At 53.3% G+C, this 21,820-nt stretch overlaps 1 protein-coding gene across 2 annotated transcripts in view; it reads left to right on the forward strand.

Moving 5' to 3' along the window:
- The first annotated feature begins 1,819 nt into the window (after positions 1–1,819).
- Positions 1,820–21,820, forward strand: part of WDFY4 (WDFY family member 4) — a 240,722-nt gene continuing 220,721 nt past the window's right edge. For both annotated transcript variants that reach the window (XM_087824106.1, XM_087824105.1), the window contains exons 1-8: positions 1,820–2,053; positions 9,375–9,489; positions 10,310–10,416; positions 12,709–12,843; positions 15,062–15,251; positions 17,615–17,804; positions 19,543–19,700; positions 21,208–21,660. In XM_087824106.1, coding sequence (XP_087680232.1) covers positions 1,820–2,053; positions 9,375–9,489; positions 10,310–10,416; positions 12,709–12,843; positions 15,062–15,251; positions 17,615–17,804; positions 19,543–19,700; positions 21,208–21,660 — 1,582 coding nt within the window. The remainder of the gene's footprint in view (positions 2,054–9,374; positions 9,490–10,309; positions 10,417–12,708; positions 12,844–15,061; positions 15,252–17,614; positions 17,805–19,542; positions 19,701–21,207; positions 21,661–21,820) is intronic.

A 21,820-nucleotide genomic window follows, 5' to 3' on the forward strand; every position in this document is an offset into this window, starting at 1 on the left:
GCGGTGGGCAGGGCGGGAGCAGGAGCAGGAGCGGTGGTGGCGCAGGGAGGGCCGAGAGTGGGAGCAGGCTGGCACAGCCCAGGGGAGCCGGCCAGGCAGGGGGAGGCCGCACCGCTGCCCCAGGGGCCGGCCCAACCTCCAGCCCACCAACGCACCAGCAAAAACGCGAAAGCAGTAATAAAAAGCTTGCCTCCGCAGCAGCGTTAGTGCGTTTTTGTTAACTCTATAGATGGAAGCAGGACTCTCAGCCGTCATTTTCCTGGGTGTGGCCAAGCTGGGTATTCTTCCAGGCATGTTGCTCCTTCCCAATTTTCCATACTGCACTTACGTGGCTTTTGTAAAAAGAAAACGGTTTCTGAAAATGAAGTTTGCATAATAAGTACTCGTGACAGAAGAGCCAGGGAGGGAAACATGGAGTTCTGTGTGTGAACGGTGGGAAAGTTTCAAAGGGGCTGGCCAGGCTGGCCTTGTGATCCTGAGTTAACTGCCATTGCAGCCTACGCAGGGTGTGCGCTTGGGCTAAAAATAAAGCAGGACACCCATTCTCTGTGGCCTGCAGCCCAGAGCAAAACACCCGCAAAACCACTGTGTGTGTCCATCTGTCTGACCCCCACCCTGTGATTAGTGATTGCTGGTTGCTGGCCAGATTCCAGGATGGACTCCTTCGTGGTGACATGTGGTTGGCGTGGAGGGCTTCTTGCGGGGAGCCTGGACAGTCTGGTCCCTACTTGGAGCTTCCTGCACTCTTGACAAATACACAACAAAAAAATCTTTCTTGTGCTGGGTCAGTCAACCTGACTATGGCAACTGAAAAGTCAAGGACACTGACAGAGGTGCCTTCCCAGGGTTACTGTCTGGCAAGTCAGTCTTTGGCTATTTCAACTGCTTAGGTTTTTGTTCTCATGCCTACTGACCCAAGATCTGCAGCTTGCACAAATTGTTCTTGTTTACACTAATAGAGAAGCACTTTCAAGCTAGCATGGGGGTTTAAGAAGTCATTTTGAGGACAAAGTCCTCTAAAAATATTAAGTGTGAACCAAATAATGCTGAGAATGAAGAACCTATATCTGTTAGACTCGTGGGGTAGAAAGAAGTTACAATTGAAGATCTAGAATTACTTGCTTCTGCAAATATTGGTAAGATAATTCACACACGTCTCTTCTATTAACTCAGTCTTTTAAAAGTGGAGCAGCATCAGGTAATAGGAAAACAGGCTCTGGTGTTAGAGGTTTGCATTTCAACTGGATATCTAGCAACTCCTATACCTCTGGCCCAGCTGGTTTCCTTACCATTCAGAGAAAATCAGAAGACCCATCTCTCTCGTAGGAGTCTGTCTAAAAAGCCCAGTACATGTTAGATGGCCAGGATCTGTGAGTCACTTTAAATCTAAATCTCCTTTTATTTTATTTTATTCTATTTTAAATATACCTTTATTGATTTCAGAGAGAGGAAAGGAGAGGGAGAGAAAGAGAGAGAGAAACATCAGTGATGAGAGAGTCATTGATCCGCTGCCTCCTACACGCCCCTGACTGGGGATCGAGCCCGCAACCTGGGCATGTGCCCCGACCGGGGACCGAACCCCGATCGCCTCCATCCTAGGCTGATGCTCAACCGCTGAGCCACACCGGGCTGGGCTAAATCTCCTTTTAAAAAGTCTTCCTATTTTAGCCAGTTTCAGATTCTTAGAGGAACCATCTTCAACGGGAACTGGACTGAGTGAGTTCAGTACCTGTCCCGCCACCAGCTCCGTCAGGAAGTGCCGCAGCAAGGCCTTTCATTTTTGTCTTTTGTTCTGAATCCAGATCTGCTTTGCAAAGGCATGGAGGCAGCAGACGTCTCAAAGGCTGAAGATGGAGCTGAGGATCCAGGTTTCAAAGACAACGGCCAGCCCGACGCTGCTCAGTCTGACTTCCCACATGGAGGGCAGGCCCAGGGCCCCACAGCTCTCTGGGAGATGGTGGAAAGGAAGTTTCTGGACTATCAGCAGCTGGCTCACAGGAGCCCAGCTGAGCGTCAGAAGAGCCTGTTGCATCTCCTCCCTCTGTTCCTGAAGGTGGGTGTTCTGAGTTTTGAAGTTGCACCATTGTACAGGGCTCTGGGACCCCTACAGAGAGGTTGGAAGCTGGAGTTGCTTGGTTTTCATATCATCACAGTAGTCTCTGAATGCTTAGAGAGAACGTTGGGTTATTTCATAACGATGTCAAGCGAGGCTCATCTCCACGATGAGGAAGGTCTGGGAATGGATGAGCAGTTGACTCTGGAATAATATTGTCTCTTCAGTTAAAAAAGTTATATTGTTGAGCCATGACCCGAGCTTGGAAGCCAGAGAAGGGATCAGCTCCTCTGGGAGCTAGCAAAGGAGTTTGTATCTTAAGACAAGAGTCGCAGGGATGGCTGATGATCTCAGACACCAGTCAGGCCAGCACCAAGGCCTGGAAGAGCAGGAGCATAAAACTGTGTCAATCATGCAAACTGAGGACAATCCATGGGAGCACCGAAGCAGGGCTCCCTCCCGGGGACGGCCCCTGGGAGAAGGCCAGCCTGCCCACGGCTGACACTCGGGGTCGTGGCAGCTGGTGGCAGCTGGTGGCAGTATGGGGACAAGGGATTTTCCTTGTTGTCTTGGAACAGAGCTCCTGACAGTGAGGCCTGCCTTGTAGTTGAACATATTGAAGGCTTGCTGTACAGTTGGAAACACATCTTTTATGAGGACTTAGTTTTTGCTGGACTATTGATTTTGAGTTATTACTCAAAAAAAATACCTACAATAAAAGAACAGAGAATCTGAGATACTTTTCACATTGAAAATAGACTGGGACAGATGAAGACTGAGGCAGGTTTTTATTGGGAAACCCTTTTGTTAATGTTTCATCTAACTTATTAACCAGAAACATTTATGGGTTTCCAAAGAAGACTCAGAATCTTCTTGGGATCATATTTATAAAAGGCATTGACTACTTAGGCATGTTTTTTTGTAAAAAAAAAAAAAGAAAACCCGCCAAGTAACTTATTGTTCATGAACTCAGTATCTTCCTCCATGATGTGGGCTTGTATACGCCATTCATCCCATTACACAGGTTGGCTAACCGAGACATAGGCAAAGAAGGGCTAGGTGAGGAGAGGTGGCTCAGGTTTCATTTCGAGCCTCCCTGCCCGGACACCCCAGTGCTTGGGAGATTGCTCAGTCTCACCCAGTTCTCAGGTCAGCTTTGCCTTCTGAAAGGAAAACTGTGAGCAGCCTCCACCCTGTCCACAATTCCCCGGGCGTGTGTGGGTTCACCGGCTGTGCTGTGCCTTTTCCACTGAGCTGGGCAGCCTGGCTCTGGGGAAAGTGCTCTGTGTCTGAGAGCCAGGGCTTGGTACTCGTTTGCCTCTTGCCAGACTGTTGATTTGAGAATACTTTCGTTTGTTGTATAAAAATGTATTAAGCATTTACACTCTGTTCTAGGGCCCTGGGCTGTAAGAGTAAAGGAAACAGAGGTTTTATCCTTATGGAGAGTTCAGTCCAAAGTAGATGATATTGAATCGCACCCAGAAAGTGCTTTATTTGGCTTGTAGGGGTTAAAAATGAATTACTGGCCACTTTTTTCAAAATGGAAAGCTTTCACCTGAAAATCAGATTTTCAGTTTCTCTAGAAAATTTTGGTAGCTGTAATACCAACAGTTGTTTGGAGGTGGTTAAGGCACCCCTCTTAGACAGAAGATGGTCTTGGTCTCTTAGCCTACCCCAGCCCCCACTCCCTAACATCTTTTACTCAGTACACCTTACTCACTTACGCTACCTGGCCCTATAGGCACCTGAGGCTGCCACCCCAAGGGTGGCGCACAGCTCCTGTTACAAGTGAACCTTGATATTGGTCCCTGTTCCCCAAACCTTGTCCTGGTTGGCAGCCATAACGGCCCAGGGGCTTTCAAGTCAGAGAGAGCAGGCTCAAGCCCTGGAGCCATTGCTTATTAGCTGTGCATCCTTGAGCAAGTTACGAAATATCACTGAACCTCAGTTTCTCATCTGTAAATCACAGTGTTAGCAACACTGCTGGGAGACTGTGTGGGTGAGTCCTGCTGCATACATGAGGTTTCAGATCCTGTCACCACGATTCCCCCAACTCCTGACACAACCTTCTGTGTTTGGGATCGCTGGAGTCTACCTCTGATGAACCCTAGAGAAGCAGAATATTTCAGGCTTTTAATCATCTCTTAAAATCTACAGTCTTTTATTAAGTCCTATGTGTCTACAAACATGGTATTTCTATTAAGTTTTTACTAATAAAAACCCTGCCAGAGCCGGACCTGGAGCCGGAGCAGAGTGAGCCCTCAGGCTTCTTAATGAAAAGTTGGTGCTGGAAAGAGACCTGGGGAAGGTAGGAGCTTTTTTTCAGGTGTAGTGCAGATAAAGCCTGAGCTGTAGATGACGACTGGAAACATCCATTGGAACACAGGTCCTTGTGTAAGAAATCAAGCTTATCACCTGCCTGTTCTGGATTTTATAACCATAGGACAGTGTTCTTCAGGGTTGTCTATGAAGAACCCCCTTGGAACTATCAGGACTCGAAAGTCATGCTGTGTCTGGAATGTGGCCGTTGAAGTCCAAGCCTTATGCATGGATTGTGTGTCATGAAACGATGGCCCTGCTGGACTGAGAGACTCCCGAGCACATTTGAGAGTCCTGGAACACTTTGTCTGGTGGATCTCAACTCTCTGTACCTGGCTCTTTTCATTTCGGCCCCAAGGAAAACTAAGATGATCTGGAATAGTCCTTGTTCACAGACAACGAACACGGGAGATTTTGAATTGTTGTCTGTGCTTGGAAAGGGCCGTGTCCCTGGGTAGTGAGATCTGACACTGGGCCAGACTCTTGATCAGTCAAACCCAGCATGGAAGGGGTGGCCCAGGTGCAGGCAGAGCTTTGGCAAAGGTCATGTGAAGGTCATGTGACCCCATCACAGTGACTGCCACTTGCCTCGACCTGGTAAGTCCTGGGATTGGACGGCTGGTGTCTTGTGGAGGAGACTCCCTCAGGGGGGCTCCTGGGGCATCTTCTCCCCAAGGAACTTCCCTTTGGGCCCCTGGCTTTCTCTTGTGTCTGACTCCTCCAAACCCACGACCCGGACACGTTTCCCTCGTCCCTGCCATAGTGCACACGTGCATCTGCACTAACTGTTGGGCAAGTACAAAGATGAGTTGGTCGGCTCTGCATTAAATTCTAGCTCTCTTGTCTCATCTCTGGAGTTAAAGAACAACTTAGGGAGTGAAGGAGCGAACCTCCTCAGCATTTGGGTTGCTGTCTTGGAAATAAAGAATTGCCTGATGGAGACTCAGGGCGCTGCAGCCCCAGCGGGGAGCTGCCGAGGGAGGAGTCAGACAGGAAGCTCTCACTGAGGGCTGCAGGCTCCTCCAGGCTCCATCGCTTCCCTTCCGAGGCCAGAGGAGTCTTAGCCTGGGCTGATCACTGGCAATACTCACCCAGCTCTAAGTGATTCAAGCCCTCACACTAACCCTACAAAGGGAGTGCCATTTTTATCCCAGCTTTAGAAATGGGGAAAGAGATGTTATGTGACTTGACCAAGGTCACCGGGTTGTTAGTGGAGAGCAGAGCTGGCAGTCTGCGCAGGCCTGTGTCAGGAACCGCTGGGCTCCCTCGAACAGCGCTGGGGCTTGTGAAACGGAGCACAGCGCTTCTTTCTCTAGGTCTTTCTCTAGGTCAAAACCTATGTGGAGGGGAACCAGATCCCCTGCTCTTGCAGCAGGACTTGCTGCTGACAACCAGCACCAGCTTTCCAGCCCTGTGAGCACCCCTTCTTGGAAGAGGGTCTCGCAGCCCCTGTTTGCTACTCCAGCTGAGTAAGGCAGAGAAATCTCAGCCTGCTGAGCTCTGCCCAAATTGTCCATGACACAAATAAATGATCGCTGTTATTTTAAGCCACTCAATTTGGGGTGATTTGCTATACAGGTAGCCAGAACAGTGGGTAACAAGGGGAGACATGTATTTGTTTCCCAGTGTGGAGGGATTGTACTTGGAAGTGAGGATTTGTGTGTGTGCATGTGTTCGTGTATGTGCACACATGTGTATGTACACAGGCATGTGCTCTTAGGCTAACTGCCTGGCCAGTGGTGCTGAGTTCATGGCATTAAGTTGGTTAATCGTTCTCGGGAAAACCAAGCATGGACCCAGCTGACAGTGGATGGAGGGTAAATAGCATTAAGTATAATAACAGGATGGCCAACCATTATTTCCAAGTGTGGTGTCCAGAGGGGATAGTGACGGTCAACACCCCTCCTTGTCCATCCTTGACTCTACCCCTCAGAGCGGGGCCTGCAACATGATTTATTCCCATTTGGGGAAAACAACAATACTGTTGTGCTCACCAAATTTTGATGCATCACTTTTTTATGTTCAAGGGAGGGAATGCTGTCGCACTAGCAGGGGAAGTTCATGTAAAGCCGCGAAAGTGTTTTGAGCTCACTAAAGACCAGGCCACCAAAGTCTGTGGCGATCAGGATTAGTGATATTGCCGTCAGCCTTGGGAACCAACCAGGCTGTCTGTCATTCCAAAGCCGGGCTTTCTCCCATCTCCTTAGGAGCCTCTGTCATTCCATATTTTCCACTGGAGACTGCAGCAGCGTTTCTTCCACTTTCTTCCATGTGAAGGGACAGCACAAGGCATGCTGGCGCAGCTTCGATAACGGGAGTAAATGGAAGGTTTTAAAATATTGAGCAATATTCGCCCAGCATGCAAGTCCCAGTTTGGGAAAAGATTTAGGTCCTTTTGGAAGTTGCCTTAACTCTTTGGGGTCTCCACGGTATCGTTCAGTAAATGACTGCCTCCGTGCGGGGAACAGCACCCCAGTGGCCTGAAGGAGTTAACGCGACTGCCAGAAGTGCCCGTTGAGGTCCCAGGAAGGAGAGCGAGCCTTGGGAGGATCTGGCTGAGTGTACAATTACTGTTCAACTCGCAACGGCCCAATTTGCTTTATTGTAGAGTGCCTCCTGCAGTCCCACTGCTCAAAGACGATCTAGAAGATCTGAGCCAATTGTCTGCAAATTGGTCTTTGAGGGGTTTGCCAGTGCGGGGAGGGGCACGGGGATTTGTCAAGAAGACAGCATAGCAGAGTTCTCGTTGCTGGGGAGGGGAACAGTCTTCCTACAGAAGTTCCCAGCCAAAGGACTGACTTCTTCCCAGGGATTAACGTTTCCGAGTGATAGCTGGTTTCCAGGTGGTAGGCATACATTTCTTAGGCACGCGAGGCTGCTCAGGCATGGGCGAGTAATCCAGCGCCTCGCTCTGGCTCAGCTGGCTCTCTGGGCTCACCCTCGGGCTCTGCTCCAGAATCTGTAAAGCAGGGCAATACTAATACCAACCTCAGAGGGTTGTTGTGAGGGTTAATGGAAAGAATGCAGGTAAGTGTGTGGGACAGCATTTGGCTCAAGCCCAGCACATGATGCATTGGGCCATGATTCTGCTCAGTGTGGGTTTCATAATCATGTCCACTTATCAAATATTTGCTGAAGGTCTACTGTGTGCAATAGTGTTTAACATTTATCCAGCATTTTTGTAGTTTTAGCAAAGTTCTGATGTATGCGTTTTTATTTACAAAGGAAGGGGCACCTCTGCTTACAGGGCAGAAAATAAAAACAATTTTCAGGTACAAAGTTTGTTTTTAAACAAAATAAATACCCAAATATTCCCCACTCACATAAAGTGAATTAAACATTTCAGATAAACTAAAGCCACCTGTGCGAGCGTCCCGGCGTCATTCACCTCCGCCCTCCTGCAGTGGTGACCCTGTCCTGCCGAGCGCCGGAATATACACGCATATACAGGCTCGCAGGCTTCTGTAGACTCACTGCAATATGCGTCTGCAACTTGCTTTCTCCACTCAACATTCTCTTTCTGGGGTTTATCTGCACTGATACATGAAGCTCTATTTCTTTTTCAGTTCTATGTAGTGTACTTATATAAATATGCCACAGATTATTCATTCACGGTCCTATTGATGAACAAAGTTGCCCGGTTTTTCATGATCACAGATAATGCCACAGACATATTTCTTGTCCGAGTCTCCGTGTGCACAAGCGCCAGCCTTCCCTTCGGGGAGGCACCTGGAGCGGAGACGGGTGGCTGGGCTGTAGGACACGCGCCCGTTCAACTTTCTTGGCTTGGTACCTACTTCTCCAGAGCGGCCCTTCCACGTGGCGCTCCCACAGCAGAGCGGGGGTTCTGTGGTCCCCCATCCGCATATTGTGAGGCTTCTTATTTTTACCAACTGGAAAAGTATGAAATATCTCATTGTGCTTTTCATTTTCATTTTCCTCATTATCAATAATTTGCTATTTATTATATCTTTTATTAGTTACTTGTTTCATTTGCTTGTTCTTTAAAAATCAGTTTACCTTTATCTTACAAATTTGTAGCAGTCTGGATATTATCCGCTGCCAGTTACACGCACTGCAGATGTTTACTACCAATCTGTGGCTTTCCTCCCCATTTTGTATACAGCATTTTTTAATATAGAGAAGACTTTTGAAGGTTTTTGCATTTTAACAAATATAGTACGTGTAGCAAGGCAACACATTGAAATGATTTCCCTTTGGAACTTGATGCCTTTCTCGCCTTCTCTGGAAGGAGGATCTCGTTTAAAAAACCCGGCCAGGTTTTTGGGCAGGAATATAATTTATATGGCTAGTGAATGGGCCCAGAGAGTGGGAGTCCAGCAGAATTGCATTTTATAGCGGCCACTAGTGGCCAGGAAGGTTCGCAGCAGCTTACCTTCCTGGTGAGGACCTGGGATGGGAAATCCTGAACTCAAGTCCTGGACCAAGGCTAGCCCCTCTCTCCTCACCCCAGGACTCGTGAACTTGGCCTGTGACAATACAGTGGAACAAAGAAAAAGGCTCAGATGAAAATCAGACCTAGGAACAGGATTGCTGACAGAAACCAGGGGAAATTCTGGAAGGAGAAGAATCAGTGAGATGACAACTGATGGGGAAAGGAAGGCGAGGGAGAGGGAGCCCTAGAGAATCACTCCTGGAGCTTCCCACCAGGGCAGCTGGGTACCTGGCAAGGCCCTTCACGGATACAAGATACAGCAGGTTCTGGGGAAAGCACTGGATGCGTCATGTGTGTGGTGTTTCAGGAGCATGAGTTCAGGGCAGGTGTCCAGGGTCCAGCTGGCCATGGGTTTGGAGCTCAGCAGAAAGCCAGGGAGTTAGCAGGCATGAGGGTAGGGGCACAGTGGAAGTCAGAGGGTAGGCGGTGCAGTGGCCTTTGGGATGCACCTGGGAAAGTGAGTTGGGCCACTGGTTTGGGTTGACAAGGAGAAAGGGAGCTTTGTAGCTGTGACACTTCTGACCAAGTCCTGTTGTTTGCATTCAGGCCTGGGAGCACTCCGTGGGGATCATCCACTTTCCCAGTCTCCAAAGGCTGGCAGAAGAGGTTTCCAACCAGCTAGTCCAAGAAATTCAGAAGGTGCTTGTGGGAAAGCCTGCAGGTAAGAGAAGAGAGGACCTGGAGAAAATTCACGGGAAAGTAGAACAGCTCTGAAGACTCCTCCCTGGCCTCCAGCTCTGTCCCCCTCTGCTTTCCGTGGAGTTAGCGCTCTGCCTTCCGAAGAGACCAGGGGCCAGTTCTGCCACTGAGCACTTTGGGAAGGAAATGAAAGGCTAGCAGAGCAGGGAAGGGAGACTTTAGGGAGCTCTGCTGCTCCTGGGAGGGACACACACACACACACATATGCACACACACACATGCATGACCAGGGCTCTGGGAGGAAGTGCTGGGATAAAAGATGTGCCCGAGTGTTCAGTGGAGAGCTCGATCCAGAAAAGACACTGAGGTCAAAGCATGTGTTTTGTCGTGGGGTCTCTGACTTGCATTCTTTCACTCACGGAGCTGGATCCTGGAGGCTGGGCTGTGGAGGGAATTCCAGGGGAAGGAATAGCTTGAGCGTGGTGTAGATGGCAGGAGTCCCTGTAGTAGGAAGGGCTGTGTGATACAGAAAGTGAGTGAAGACCCTGATTGGTGGGAAGTCTATCACTGAGGAACCCGTTCTTATTATTTGGCGATGGGGAGCCATTGAAGGTTGTTGAACAGGGATGATTGCATGTGAAAGCCTGTCCTCCAAGGAGATTAACCTGGCAGAGTGTGAAAGTTGGTATAGGTCCAGGCAGCACGTGGGAAAGCAGAAGGCAGATATCCCCTGAAGATGCTAAGGTGCGTTCATGGGAAAAGGAGCCACGCGGGGGGCAAGCTGGGTGAGCAAGTCACTGTGTCACTCTGGTGGTGACGCCCTCTCCTCTTTGCATTGTCAGAGCAAGCACGAGCAGCCGCTGCGCAGCTGCTGCGGTGGAAGGGGGATTCGGATCAGGGTGGCCACCTGCTCCTGAAGTCGGCGTTTGTGCTCACAGGGACAGACTCGGTAAGTGCCAGGTGCCCGGGCCGGCCTGCATCCCTCCTCGTGTGCACGGGGACATCTCAGCTCAGGGCAGGGCAGGTCTCCAGAGAACCTTTCTTTCCATGAAGCTGAGTCCTTATTTCCCCTCCCTGATTCTCCCTCTGGTATAAAGCACGACTTCTGAAACTCTGAAATTCTGGTTTGAATCCTGCATGTCAGTTGACTTGCTGTGTATAACCTTGGGCGAATTGTGTTACCTCTCTGTGACTGTTGTGTTGCTGACGTTGCGAACGGGGGACAGTGATGCCTCAGTTCTGGGGCTGCTGTGAAGATTGAAAATGGCTGAGGCCCTGTGTGTCGGGGAGGCTGGGTGTGTCCCAGCACTGTGCTCGCTGTCCTCCCCAGGCCCGTGACTGCGGCCATGGTGTCATGTTAGTGGCGAGAAAGCAGTCTCCCCGCGTTGTGTCGCTGCAGCCTGTCTGCTGCCTGAGCTCGGAGCCCCTGCTCTTCTCTGCCTCCTGTCCGTGCCCGCTCACACAGACATTGCTCGAAGGAGGCCTCTCCTCTTTCCCTTCCCACCCGCACCCCATCCTGGCTGCGGTCATGTCCTCCCCCTGTGAAGAGGGGCCTGGGAGCCTCCTCCCCGAGTGGTCTGCTGATGGCTGGGTGTCATCTCAGGCAAAAGCGGTCCTGGCAGCTGTGACCATCAGCAGATGTGACCACCAGAGACCCCTTGCGGGGCAGGCCCAAGACTCATTCATCTGCCCTCTGCTGGGAGTGCCCACTGTGATGGGTCTAGCACACAGCGCCAGGAACAGCAGGGGGCAGAGCTGGGCAGCTGCTGCTCTCCATCCAGTGGCGACACAGGTATCGGAGGAGCCTCAGTGTGCGGCGTGAGAGCAGCAGGCTGCGGTGGTGAGCCAGAGGGAGGGCCGCCTGGCTTTTCCTGTGTAGGCACTGGGAGCCCTGTCGGGCACGGCCCCCTGCGGCACGGAGCAGGGCCTCTCTGCTCCTGGGAAAGGACTGAGTTCAGCCTGAGCAGCAAGAATTAACCTGCAGATTGGCTTTCTGCTGTGAGCAGTGAGAAAAGTAAGCAGCTGGCGCCCAGTAGAGCAGTGGATCATGGGGACAGGGAGGGCCACCCTGATCTGATCATGACAGAGCCTGGTGTCAAGGAAAGGATTGGACATGACCTGCCCTGGGAGCTTTCAGGGGCAGGGCGGGAGCAGTGCACTGCATGACATTCCTGGCTCTGGCCTGCCTTCCTTTCTGATTTTCTAATTGTGTGGACAGTACACTTTAGGAGAACCCCACGTATGCCCACATGTGTGCGTGCACACACACACACACGCACACTGAGACCACAGCCATAGTGATCCTGTGGAGCTGCAGGCAGGGCGCTTGGAAGAAAGGTCCCCAGGAGCTCCACGCGCGGGCTGATCTCTGCCAGCTTCCAACATCTCCTCTCCTCGGTCCGGCAGCTCTGGTTACTGGTCTTTGCCTGTGGGTCACAGTGAGGTTTAGACCTGACTGGGGGGTGGGAAGGGCCCTGATCTGGGCCTTCATTCTGTGGTTTGCACTTGTATCAGCCATCCCCTCCTGACTGAGTTTGCAGGGGGCAGCCCAGCAGTCAGCCGGCCGTCGCCCAGAATAGCCCTCACTTTTGCTCTGCATCAGTCTCTCCCCCTTTCTTCTTCCCTCCCCCTCCCCCCTTCCTTCTTTCCTTCCTACCTACTGTCAGTCTTATAAAAGATGTACCTTTATTGAGCACACAGCTTACACTTTATCCTAACTTAGCCTTCAGTCACCCCAGGTGAGTCCTATGATCACTGGAGAACGTGTCGCCCAGAAAGAGGAAGTGACTCACTCACATTCCCACAATGATGGCCACACAGACTGATAGCTGTTCTGACCTGGGACATGCTGGCCAGCTCTGCAGCCTCGGTTCTCATTGTGGCCTCAGGTCACACTGAGGCCTGGGGTCACACTGAGGTCTGGGGTCACACTGAGGCCTGGGGTCACACTGAGGCCAGGGGTCACACTGAGGCCTTGGGTCACACTGAGGCCTGGGGTCACACTGAGGTCTGGGGTCACACTGAGGCCAGGGGTCACATTGAGGCCTGGGGTCACACTGAGGCCTGGGGTCACACTGAGGCCTGGGGTCACAGTGAGGCCAGGGGTCACACTGAGGCCTTGGGTCACACTGAGGCCTGGGGTCACACTGAGGTCTGGGGTCACACTGAGGCCTGGGGTCACACTGAGGCCTGGTGTCTCACTGTAGCCCCCGGTCACAGCAGGTCCGCCCTTCCCTTGCAGGAGACGCTGGGCAGAGTTGCGGAGTCTGGGCTCCCAGCGCTGCTCCTGCAGTGCCTTTACCTCTTCTTCGTCTTTCCTCTGGAAAAAAAGGAGCTTTTGGAGGATGACATCCAAGTCCAGAGGATGTTTGTGCAGGTGAGTGAGAGGGGGGCTGAGCTCCTCTGGGCGGAGACCGCGCTCTGCTCCCGTCTGCTCTCCTCCAGGCCCCAGCTCACCGCCCCCCCCCACGCTCTGCAAACTCGGGGAGCTTGTGCACCGGGAGCCTGGATTTTCCTCTTTGCATCTCTGCATCCATGCTCTCCTGTTCTTCCTCAGAAAGGTGGGCTCCTTCTCCACTGGGGCCCACCTGCTCCTTCTGCAGTCTTCGTTCCTGGCCCTGCCGCCCTCCCCAGCATCGGCAGGGTTCTGTTCCTGGTCCCCCCCCCTCCAACGACACGCACACTACCCGCACTTGCATAACTGTCCGGTGCTCTCTAAGCACCTGCCGTGTGCCTTGTGTCAGGCCTCTGGCCTGTCACCTCCGGAGCCCCCTCTTCCATCCAGGACGTGTGTAGCACTGTCTCCTGGTTCTATACAAACTAAGGTAAAGTGAAGAAATGAGCTCAGGGTAGCAGGTGGGGAGGTGGGAGCCCTGGGACTCTGGGTCCCGAGCTGATTCACAGCCAGCCTCTGAAGCACGCAGAGATGCCTGGTCTCCGCAGACACCTCTGGCCACTGAGCACCGAATGCGATTTCCTCCTGTCACTGCCCATCTCTCCTGTCCGCTGACGGCCAGCAGCAGCTTTCACACAGCGCTCGCCTCCTTCCCCTGCCGTCACTGACAGGTTCTGCTTTCTTGCCTTCAGGGAGGCAGGACCTGCTGAAGCTACTGCCCTTGGGGTGAGGGAGGGTGAGCAGAACTGTGTGTCTCACTCACACTTGTGTGTCCGGGGCCCGGACAGTGTCTCACACAGAGCAGGGCCTCCAGGTCACGCAGGGATTTCCAACTGCAGCTGTCTACAGAACATCGGCATTCAGATTAACCTCCACTTCAGACTAATTCTCAAGCCAGAGTCATCATTACCAGAGGGCATCAAACAAGGTCCAGCAGGCCCCACGTATGGTGGCTTGTCCCCTAACCTGCCCATGTTGGAAGTGTAGCCTCATCTGCCTGTAGTCATATTCCAAATGGTGGCCAGGACACAGCGCTGGGCACGTGAGCAAATCTGTATCCTTGGGCTTTCTGTGCCCTACAGGGAGTGAGTGCAGCCCTGTCTACAGTGTCATTGGCAGGTGCAGAGAACGTGACCCATAGAGAGCAGGGTCTTCCTCATCTCATTCCACAAAACCCGTGACACTCCTCCCGGGTATAGCTCTGTGCCACACCCAAGGTTCCCTCAGCAAGCACAGTCCCTCTCTTGTGCAGGTGACAGGAAGGTGTGGAAGCCAACTGGGGGAACAGTCCCAGGAATGAGCAGTGTCCAATTCCTTCAGTGCTCTGAGGGAAAAGGCCGAGGTGTGCTGGGAAATGAGGACATGGGGCCTGACTTACGGCGGCAGAGAGGAGGCCGTTCTGAGGAAATGGCATTGAACCAGGGCTAAGGCTAAGGCTAAGGCTGGGTGGAGCTGTGCGAGGAGCGGGGCAAGGAGCAGGAGCAGTCATCTAAGCCAAGGGTGGTGGCCACGCCCATGTGCAGGGACCGAAGCCAGCCCCCAGGACTGCCCCGGGTGGACTCTTATCACTGCGCTGGAGGGCTATGGATTCAGGTGGGAGGAGCTTCCCATACTTGCTGAACTGGAAGAAGGTCCAGTTAGACCAGCAAGAGCCAAAGAGAGAGGGGGCAGGGCGAATCCCTGCAGAGCCCTGTGTGCCCCACCCACCCCAAGTGGACAGACAGTGTCTGAAGTCCACAGGGAGATGGATTGGTGGGGACAAGGGCCCCGGTTAAGAGGTTGCAGGAAAACACACATGGTCTTGTGGAGGAGTAGAGTGTGAGTGCTAGCTGGGGGTTCAGTAATACATCTTACTTTTTAAATAGCACGGGATCTTGTTAATTCCCTACTTTAATGGTTGGTGCCATTTTCCTGGCATTTCTCTATCTAAGTCCAACTCTCCTTTGTTCTTCTGATTTGGAAAAACTAACTTTGCTTTTATAGGGGCTATGAGTTTAGACAGCCCCAGGCCCCTCACCCTTTTCTAAGTGGCACTGCTCACCATGCTGGTCTGTGTAGAGGGTGACAACACACTGGCTTATCTTTTGTGGCAACAGGTGCCCATCGGTGCTCTGCAAAAGTAGAGAACAAACCCATTGCAGCAAGGAGGGCTCCTAACCAGTCTTCTTAGCTCCCCCCCTCCCCTTCTTCTTTCTTTCAGATGTTGCTCAACATCTTCAGTGAGTCTCAGGGGCTGGAGGGACTCCTCTCGGGGAATGAGCTCCAGTCTTTGCTGATTGCCACGACCTGTCTCCGGGAGCACAGCTGCTGCTTTTGGAAGGAGCCCACCTTCTGTGTGCTGAGGGCAATCTCCAAGGCCCAGAACCTCAGCATCATCCAGTACCTGCAGGGTAAGTCCCCAGGGACCAGGGGCTGGCTGTGGGCCCACTTTCCACAGCAAGACCCTGTCATGCTCTTGCATCAGGATAGATTTCTGGGACCAAAAAAGAGATGGGCAAACAAGGTTTTCATCTATGCCCAGCTAGGCCCAGTGGCTGACCCTATTTCGCTCGGTTCCAGTCTTGACAGTGCTTTTGTTGCTCATTTTGATGCTCCATTGGAGGAGGGAGGAAAGGGGGGCTCCTTTACTGCCCACATGCTGTCTGACAGAAACCGTGCCTGGCCCATCTGTATGTTATCTCATTTGCTTCTTTGAGACAAACATTAATGGTTCTTGCCACTGTGCAGTGGGGAAGCAGATCAGTAGTTGCTGAAGAACTTGCCAAGGCTCCCAGCTTTCCAGGAAGAGAATCACGTTTGAACTTGGAGATGCCGATCCCAGTGCCCCAGCTTCTGCTCTGGGCAGCACATGTAGGGGTTAAGGCTGTAGATTCTGGAGCCAGACAGCAGGGATGTACACCAGGCTCTGCCCTCACGGTCGAATGACTTCGGGCACTTAGCCACCTGGGTGCCTCGTCTGTTTCGTGTATCAAATGGGTTGACAATCCTGCCGACCTCACTGGATTGCGAAGATTTGGTGGGTTTATCTGAAGTGCTTAGACAGCGCCTGGCACCCAGTGGATTCCTGCTGCCATCAGCTTCACAGCATCACCCCCTGTGATCAAGGCAAGGTGCTGAGGGGGTCAACTCCATTAGCAGGACCCAGGCTCCTCGCCATCTCCTGTCCAAAGGAGAGTTGGACTTAGATAGGTGTCTTTTTATAGAGAAATGCCAGGAAGCATGGGCCACCCTGGCTCACACATTTTGGGAGGATGTGTTGGCCACCTCTACACACTGGCCCACATGCGGCAGAAGGGAGGCCAGGCAAGGCTAACTCCAGGGGGCACCTTGACAGAGGCTCACTGCAGCCCACCTACTTACCGGCTCTGGGGCATTTCCTCAGCTCATCGCTCAAGTGCCTCTTGGGAGCACAGCCGTCCATCCCTTGGGCTGACCCCAAGGTATGGAGTCTTTTGGGGAGTAGGTCAGGGCCTGCCAGAGTGACCTGCATGTCCACAATCACTTGCCCTGTGGTCTGTCTTCTTTCTGGGGCCTCCTATAACAGGGGCATCAGCGGTGAGAGCTGGGGGGGGGCTTGACAAGCCCACCCATATTGTGGTGGAGCCCTGGGGAAACGGCAGCCAGGGTCCCAGGTTCAGAGCTCCTGTGAGGCCAGGGCCCAGCAGTAACGGTGCAGGCAGGGCTGAGCTGGGCCTGAGGTGCTTTCCTGTGCCCCTTCACTCACAGGCTCGAGCTGGAGGCCCCTAAGAAAAGAATGCAGGCATTGGTGGGGAGGGGCCCTCACTGTATTGTTATTCTCAACTGAAAAAGAAAGATTCCCCCACGAGGGGAGCCCGCCACCTGGGGTGCTGTGCCCCTGGGAGAGAGGGGCTGTCTCCTGTTTCCTGTTTCCGTGGGCATCTAGGCTGAGAAGGGGAGGGCTGGCCTGGCCACTACCAGTCCAGCCCTCAGCTCCTGGGGTGCCCCACCGCCGGTGTGCCTTGCAGGCTTCCTGCATGCCTCCGGCGGTGCTGGCTCTTGGATCAAGAAGACTCCCCCTTGGGAAGTGCCATCCTCAGAGCCACATCCAGGCCACTGAGGCCTTGCAGCTGAGGGACTGAGCAAAGTGGTCTCAGGTTCTCCGCAGGCGCCCTTCCGAACTCTCTCGCTCTCTTCCTGACTTCCTGGCGCTTGGGAGAGACCTCTCCCAGTGAAAAAGCCCTCAACACAGTGATCAGCCAAAATGCAAATCCAGTGACATTTCTCTTCTGACCCGTCTTCCTGGCTTCCCCCAGCCTTGGGGGACTGGCATGGCCAGGCTCCATGCAGAGGCCCTGCCTGTCCACCCACCGTGTCCCACAGAGGGCTCCAGACCCCGGACCTGGGAGCTGAGACACACCATCCTCCTGCCCTTCGCCTTGGCCCTGGCCCACGGTCACATGTCCCCCTGCACTGCTCCTCGGGCTGTTTCCTGCTCCCCTCCTGGACGCTCCCTTCGGCTCCCGAGGCGGCCGGTCTGCCCCCATTGCCCCTGTGACCTGGGACCCACACCCTCCCGCGGGCTGGGGGTTCTGGAGTAGAGGCTTGGAGGCAAACTCGGCTCTCACGGGGCGCTTCCCAGGGGGAGTCCTCTTCTTGATTCAGGAGCCAGAAGAAAAACATTTCGGGCTGATTCTCATTCACGTCTTGGTGGACAGCTCGAAGGGGTGGGGTGGAAGGGAATGGCTGGCAGGTGCTATTGCCTCCGAGCAAACGGGTGCATTTTCTCCTGCAGCCATGGATTGTGTCAAGATCCTGCTGCAGAACCTCTCCAAGCTGGCAGACTCTCTCCCTGCCCCAGAGCTGAGCGAGGCTGTGAGCCTGGTCTTGGGCTTCGTGAAGGACTCCTATCCTGTCTCCTCTGCTCTGCTCCTGGAGTTCGAGAATGGGGAGGGCTACCCCCTGCTGCTCAAAGTGCTACTCCGGTAAGAGGCCATGCTCGATGGAGGAAGACCCCCCAACCTTGGTCCTCAGAGTCATCGGGGCACTTCAGAGAAAGACACATGTGGAGGCAGAGTGCCTTCTGAGATACACACCTCTGTCGAGCATGGCAGAGAGACTGTTGCTGCAAAAGTAACTCAGTGTGCAGTGGGCTTGGGAGCCAGGGCCCTTGCCTTGGAGAACCAGTGGGTGGTTGTGATAATAACTGTACCGAGTCCCTTCAGTGGCATGTTCCACTTCCACGCCGGCCAGCCTGACAGACCCGTCAGAGCCCACATGGCCAAGCTGGAGGGCTTCCTGGGACTGCGGTGACGGCTCTGCCTATCTGCTTGAGGGCTGGGAGTGCCAAGGAATCAGCCCCCAGGAGCAGTCCTCAGCTGATGAATGGCAGAAGCTGATGGATAAATGCCCAGCAAAGTTGCCCTTGTGGGAGGGGGAGAGCGGGAGAGCTCCACCCTGCCTCTCAGAGCCCCCGGGAGGACTGGCTCCAGTTCCCCGGCGAGGCACTCGCTTGATAACCTCCGTGCTGTCCCGGTCTGTCTCCCAGAGCGTCTCGCCTCCTCCCCCTTAAATCCTTCCCGGTGGGAACCGAGTGAAGGTACTGTTCAGCCGGGTCAGGACTGGTTCCCCCGATGTGTTCTACTCTGACTTGCCAGGTCATCTTCAGTTGGGCCCAGGGACTGGATAAGCCAAGAGATGGAAATCAAAGGATTTCTGGATTTTCCAAACTCTTCCACAGATCCCAGGGAAGCTGCCAAGGGCGAGCCTCATACATCTCCCTGGGCTTTGCTCTGAATACAGCAGCCCCTCCTCCGCAGGATGCAGCTTGCACTGTGCCCCGTGGGCTTCCTGCTGAGTCAGGCTTCCAGTAGGAGGGTGACCTGAGTGAGGGGGTAAAGTCCCTCCGTCCAGAGTCTCCAAAAGGATGTGATTAAATGGCAACCCGAGGGCCTTCCTCCAAAGCAACATAACAGTGATTGTCCTTGTGGTGATGCCACATTTTTTGTTGGTCTGAACTATGACCAACTGGCTGTTGCTTCCATGAGGCCTACGTCCTAGCAGTTCTTGAACACTTTTTGGTTAAATGGGTGGTTGGTTTCCCCCAGACTTCGTGTGGGAGGCAGGAGGGGAAATGAGCCTGTTCCAGGGAGTGTCAGGCAGGATCCGTGGCAGCTCGTGGGTTTTCCTTTCTGCCTTGACCGAAGTCACACCGTGAACACTTTTACTGTCGACACGCAGAGCTGGAGCAGACCTGAGTGACCCTGCTCCACAGAAGGCCAGGCAGCCCCTGCACAGCAGCTAAAACAAAAACACTCAGCGTTGGGATGAGCATCAGGAGGTCCAATACAGTCAGGGTATTTCCCATGACGTTTCTTCCGTTGTTCTTTGGAAATGTGAAATCTCTCATAATGGGGTGCTCTTGCCCAACGCACATGCCTTTTGGGGGTCCAGCCACAGAGAGCAGCCGCCTTGTAAGCAGATGCTGTTGCTGCTCCCGGCCTCTCTGTCTTCCGATTGCAGTTAGATCTTAGGCTGACCTTTGCAAACAGCGCGGCTCTTACCCGGGGCACTGCCTCGCCTTTCGGTGCTGACTTGGTGGAGACCTTGAGGGTCTTTCCCAGCACCTCAACCACGTCGCCTCTGAGCCCAGTGAGGAGCCCCGTGAGCAAACGTGGCTGCTTTGTCCAGGAACCCAGGCAGCTGCCCCCTCTGTCCCTGCAGGTACGATGGGCTGCACCTGAGCGAAGCGGATCCCCACCTGGAGGAGCTCCTTGGGCTGGTGGTGTGGCTGACGACCTGCGGGAGGTCGGAGCTGAAGGTGTTTGACAGCGTCACTTACCCTCAGCTGGAAGGCTTCAAGTTCCATCACGAGGCTTCTGGTGGGTCACCCTGGGCCTCCCTCCGGGTGCCTGGCAGCAGGCGGCCCTGTGCCCTGACAAGGCTGCACAGGTTTCTCCCGATTCCTTGTAAAGAAACAAACACTGGGCACTTGTCAGTGACACAGTGGGGTCCAGTTCTGTCAAGCCTTTGAGACTGCTTATGGATTAGAAATCTGTCCTTCATAGATTTTTCTAGATGTCTTGGGTGGGACTTAGAGTAAATGTTTGCGAAGACTCAGTAATGGAAGGAGCCTGGATCTCCACCGCCACCTCTGGTGTGATGTACTCTATGATATTTGCTGATGTAACAGGGACGAGGGCCCTGAAACAGTCACCCAGGCTCAGAGCCAGTGTCACCTCAGCTCTTGGGGACAGTGACTGATTTATTGATGGGCTCCGTCGACATGCCTGGGTGCTTTTCGCAGAAGCCTCTGCCCCCTGCTGGGCACCAGGTGTCTGCGCCCTGGACAAGTGTCTGTCCTCTGTGGAGATGGTCATACATACCTGGAGCCACAGTCTGCTCTGTGACAGAGCATGCAGAGCCTCACTGAGACCGGCACAGGAGTGGTGACACCAGGCGGTGGGTGGGCCAGCTGCGTCAAGCAGGCAACGCAGCGCAGAGGGTGAGGCTCCGAGGCCAAGCGGGCCGTCCGGGTAGAGAGGAAGAAGTCTAGAGGCAGACAGCACGGCCTGGGAAATGAATGGTGGCGGAAACGTCCGGGTGAGTCTGGGGAGATGGGCACCGAGACCTGAGCAGACCAGGGTGGAAGCTGCAGAGCTGGGGGTCCGTTTGGGAAGAGCCACAGGAAGTGTCTGGAACAGAGAGAAGCTCCAGAAACAGCTCGGCGTCCGAGGCTGAGAGGGCTGCCCGCAGGTTCTCAGAGGAGCTGTCTCCTGGGCAAGGGGAACGAGGCTTAACCTTCAGGCTGGAGAGAAGGGAGGGGCGGGTTTGGGAGGCGTCTTTATTTAACAGCTTGTTTGGAAGTGAAACAGACTTTGCTTAGTAATCTTTAAAATAATTTCATTTGGATTGATTGAAACCAATCCTTCAGCCCAGCACTGCCCAGTGGAAATACAGTGTGAGTCACATTAACAAATTTTAAATGTTCTAGTAGCCATATTTAAAAAAAGAAACAGCTTAAGTTATTTTCATAATGTGTTCTATTTAACCCAATATATCCAAAATATTACTATCTCCACATGTGCTCATTACAAATCATTGCATTGTTTTCTTTGCATGGTGTCTTGGAAACCCAGTGTGTATTTCCACATTCACAGAACGTCTCTGTTCAGATGACATCCCAAGTGCCCAGTTAGCCACCACATGGCAGACAGTGGAGCCCCAGGCTTACACTCTGGACAGCTGGGTTTCGGAACTTCTGATAGACATTTACCCACAGGAGCTAGAAAATAGAAACTTTCTATTTCTTGATGATAACGCAATCCCGTGTTTCTGGGCACAGGTGGGAGAAATGACTTGTGGGATTATTCCTTTTTTTATTTTCAGGGGTCACCATTAAGAACCTTCAGGCCTTCCAAGTCCTGCAAAATGTTTTCCACAAAGCCAGTGACTCCATCCTCTGCACGAAAGTCCTCTTGGCCATTAGGACCATGTGGGCCTGGAACGCCCGCAACTTCTTCCTGCTGGAGTGGACCCTGCAGCCCATCTCACAGTTTGTGGAGCTCGTGCCCCTGAAGCCAGTGCAAGTGCAGATGCAATTCTTTCAGTTGCTGGAGGCCCTGGTGTTCGAACTGCGTTATGTGCCCCACGAGATCCTGGGGAAGGTGCAGCGTCTGATCAAGGAGAGCCCCGAGCCTCTCTGCACCCTCGTGGCCCTGCAGAGTATCCTCAGGATAGCTGGCGCTGACCCACTCTTCACTGACATTTTCCGGGACTCGGGGTTCCTGGGCCTGCTGCTAGCCCAGCTGCGGAAGCGGGCCAAGGTCCTAAGGAAGTCAGGTGTGCAGAAACATGGGAGGGGGGAGGGGGGCAGGCCAGGAGTCTGTTTGTTGGGCCTGTTCTGCCGCATAACAGAGAAAGTGAGTGTGCCTGTCACTGTCCCATAGGGTCAGGGAAGGTACACCTGGGTACATGACTTCACAGAGCAGCGGCCTCCTAT

The sequence above is a fragment of the Miniopterus natalensis genome, chromosome 14 (assembly GCF_054644295.1).
Source record: "Miniopterus natalensis isolate mMinNat1 chromosome 14, mMinNat1.hap1, whole genome shotgun sequence".
Taxonomy (NCBI): Eukaryota; Metazoa; Chordata; class Mammalia; order Chiroptera; family Miniopteridae; genus Miniopterus; species Miniopterus natalensis.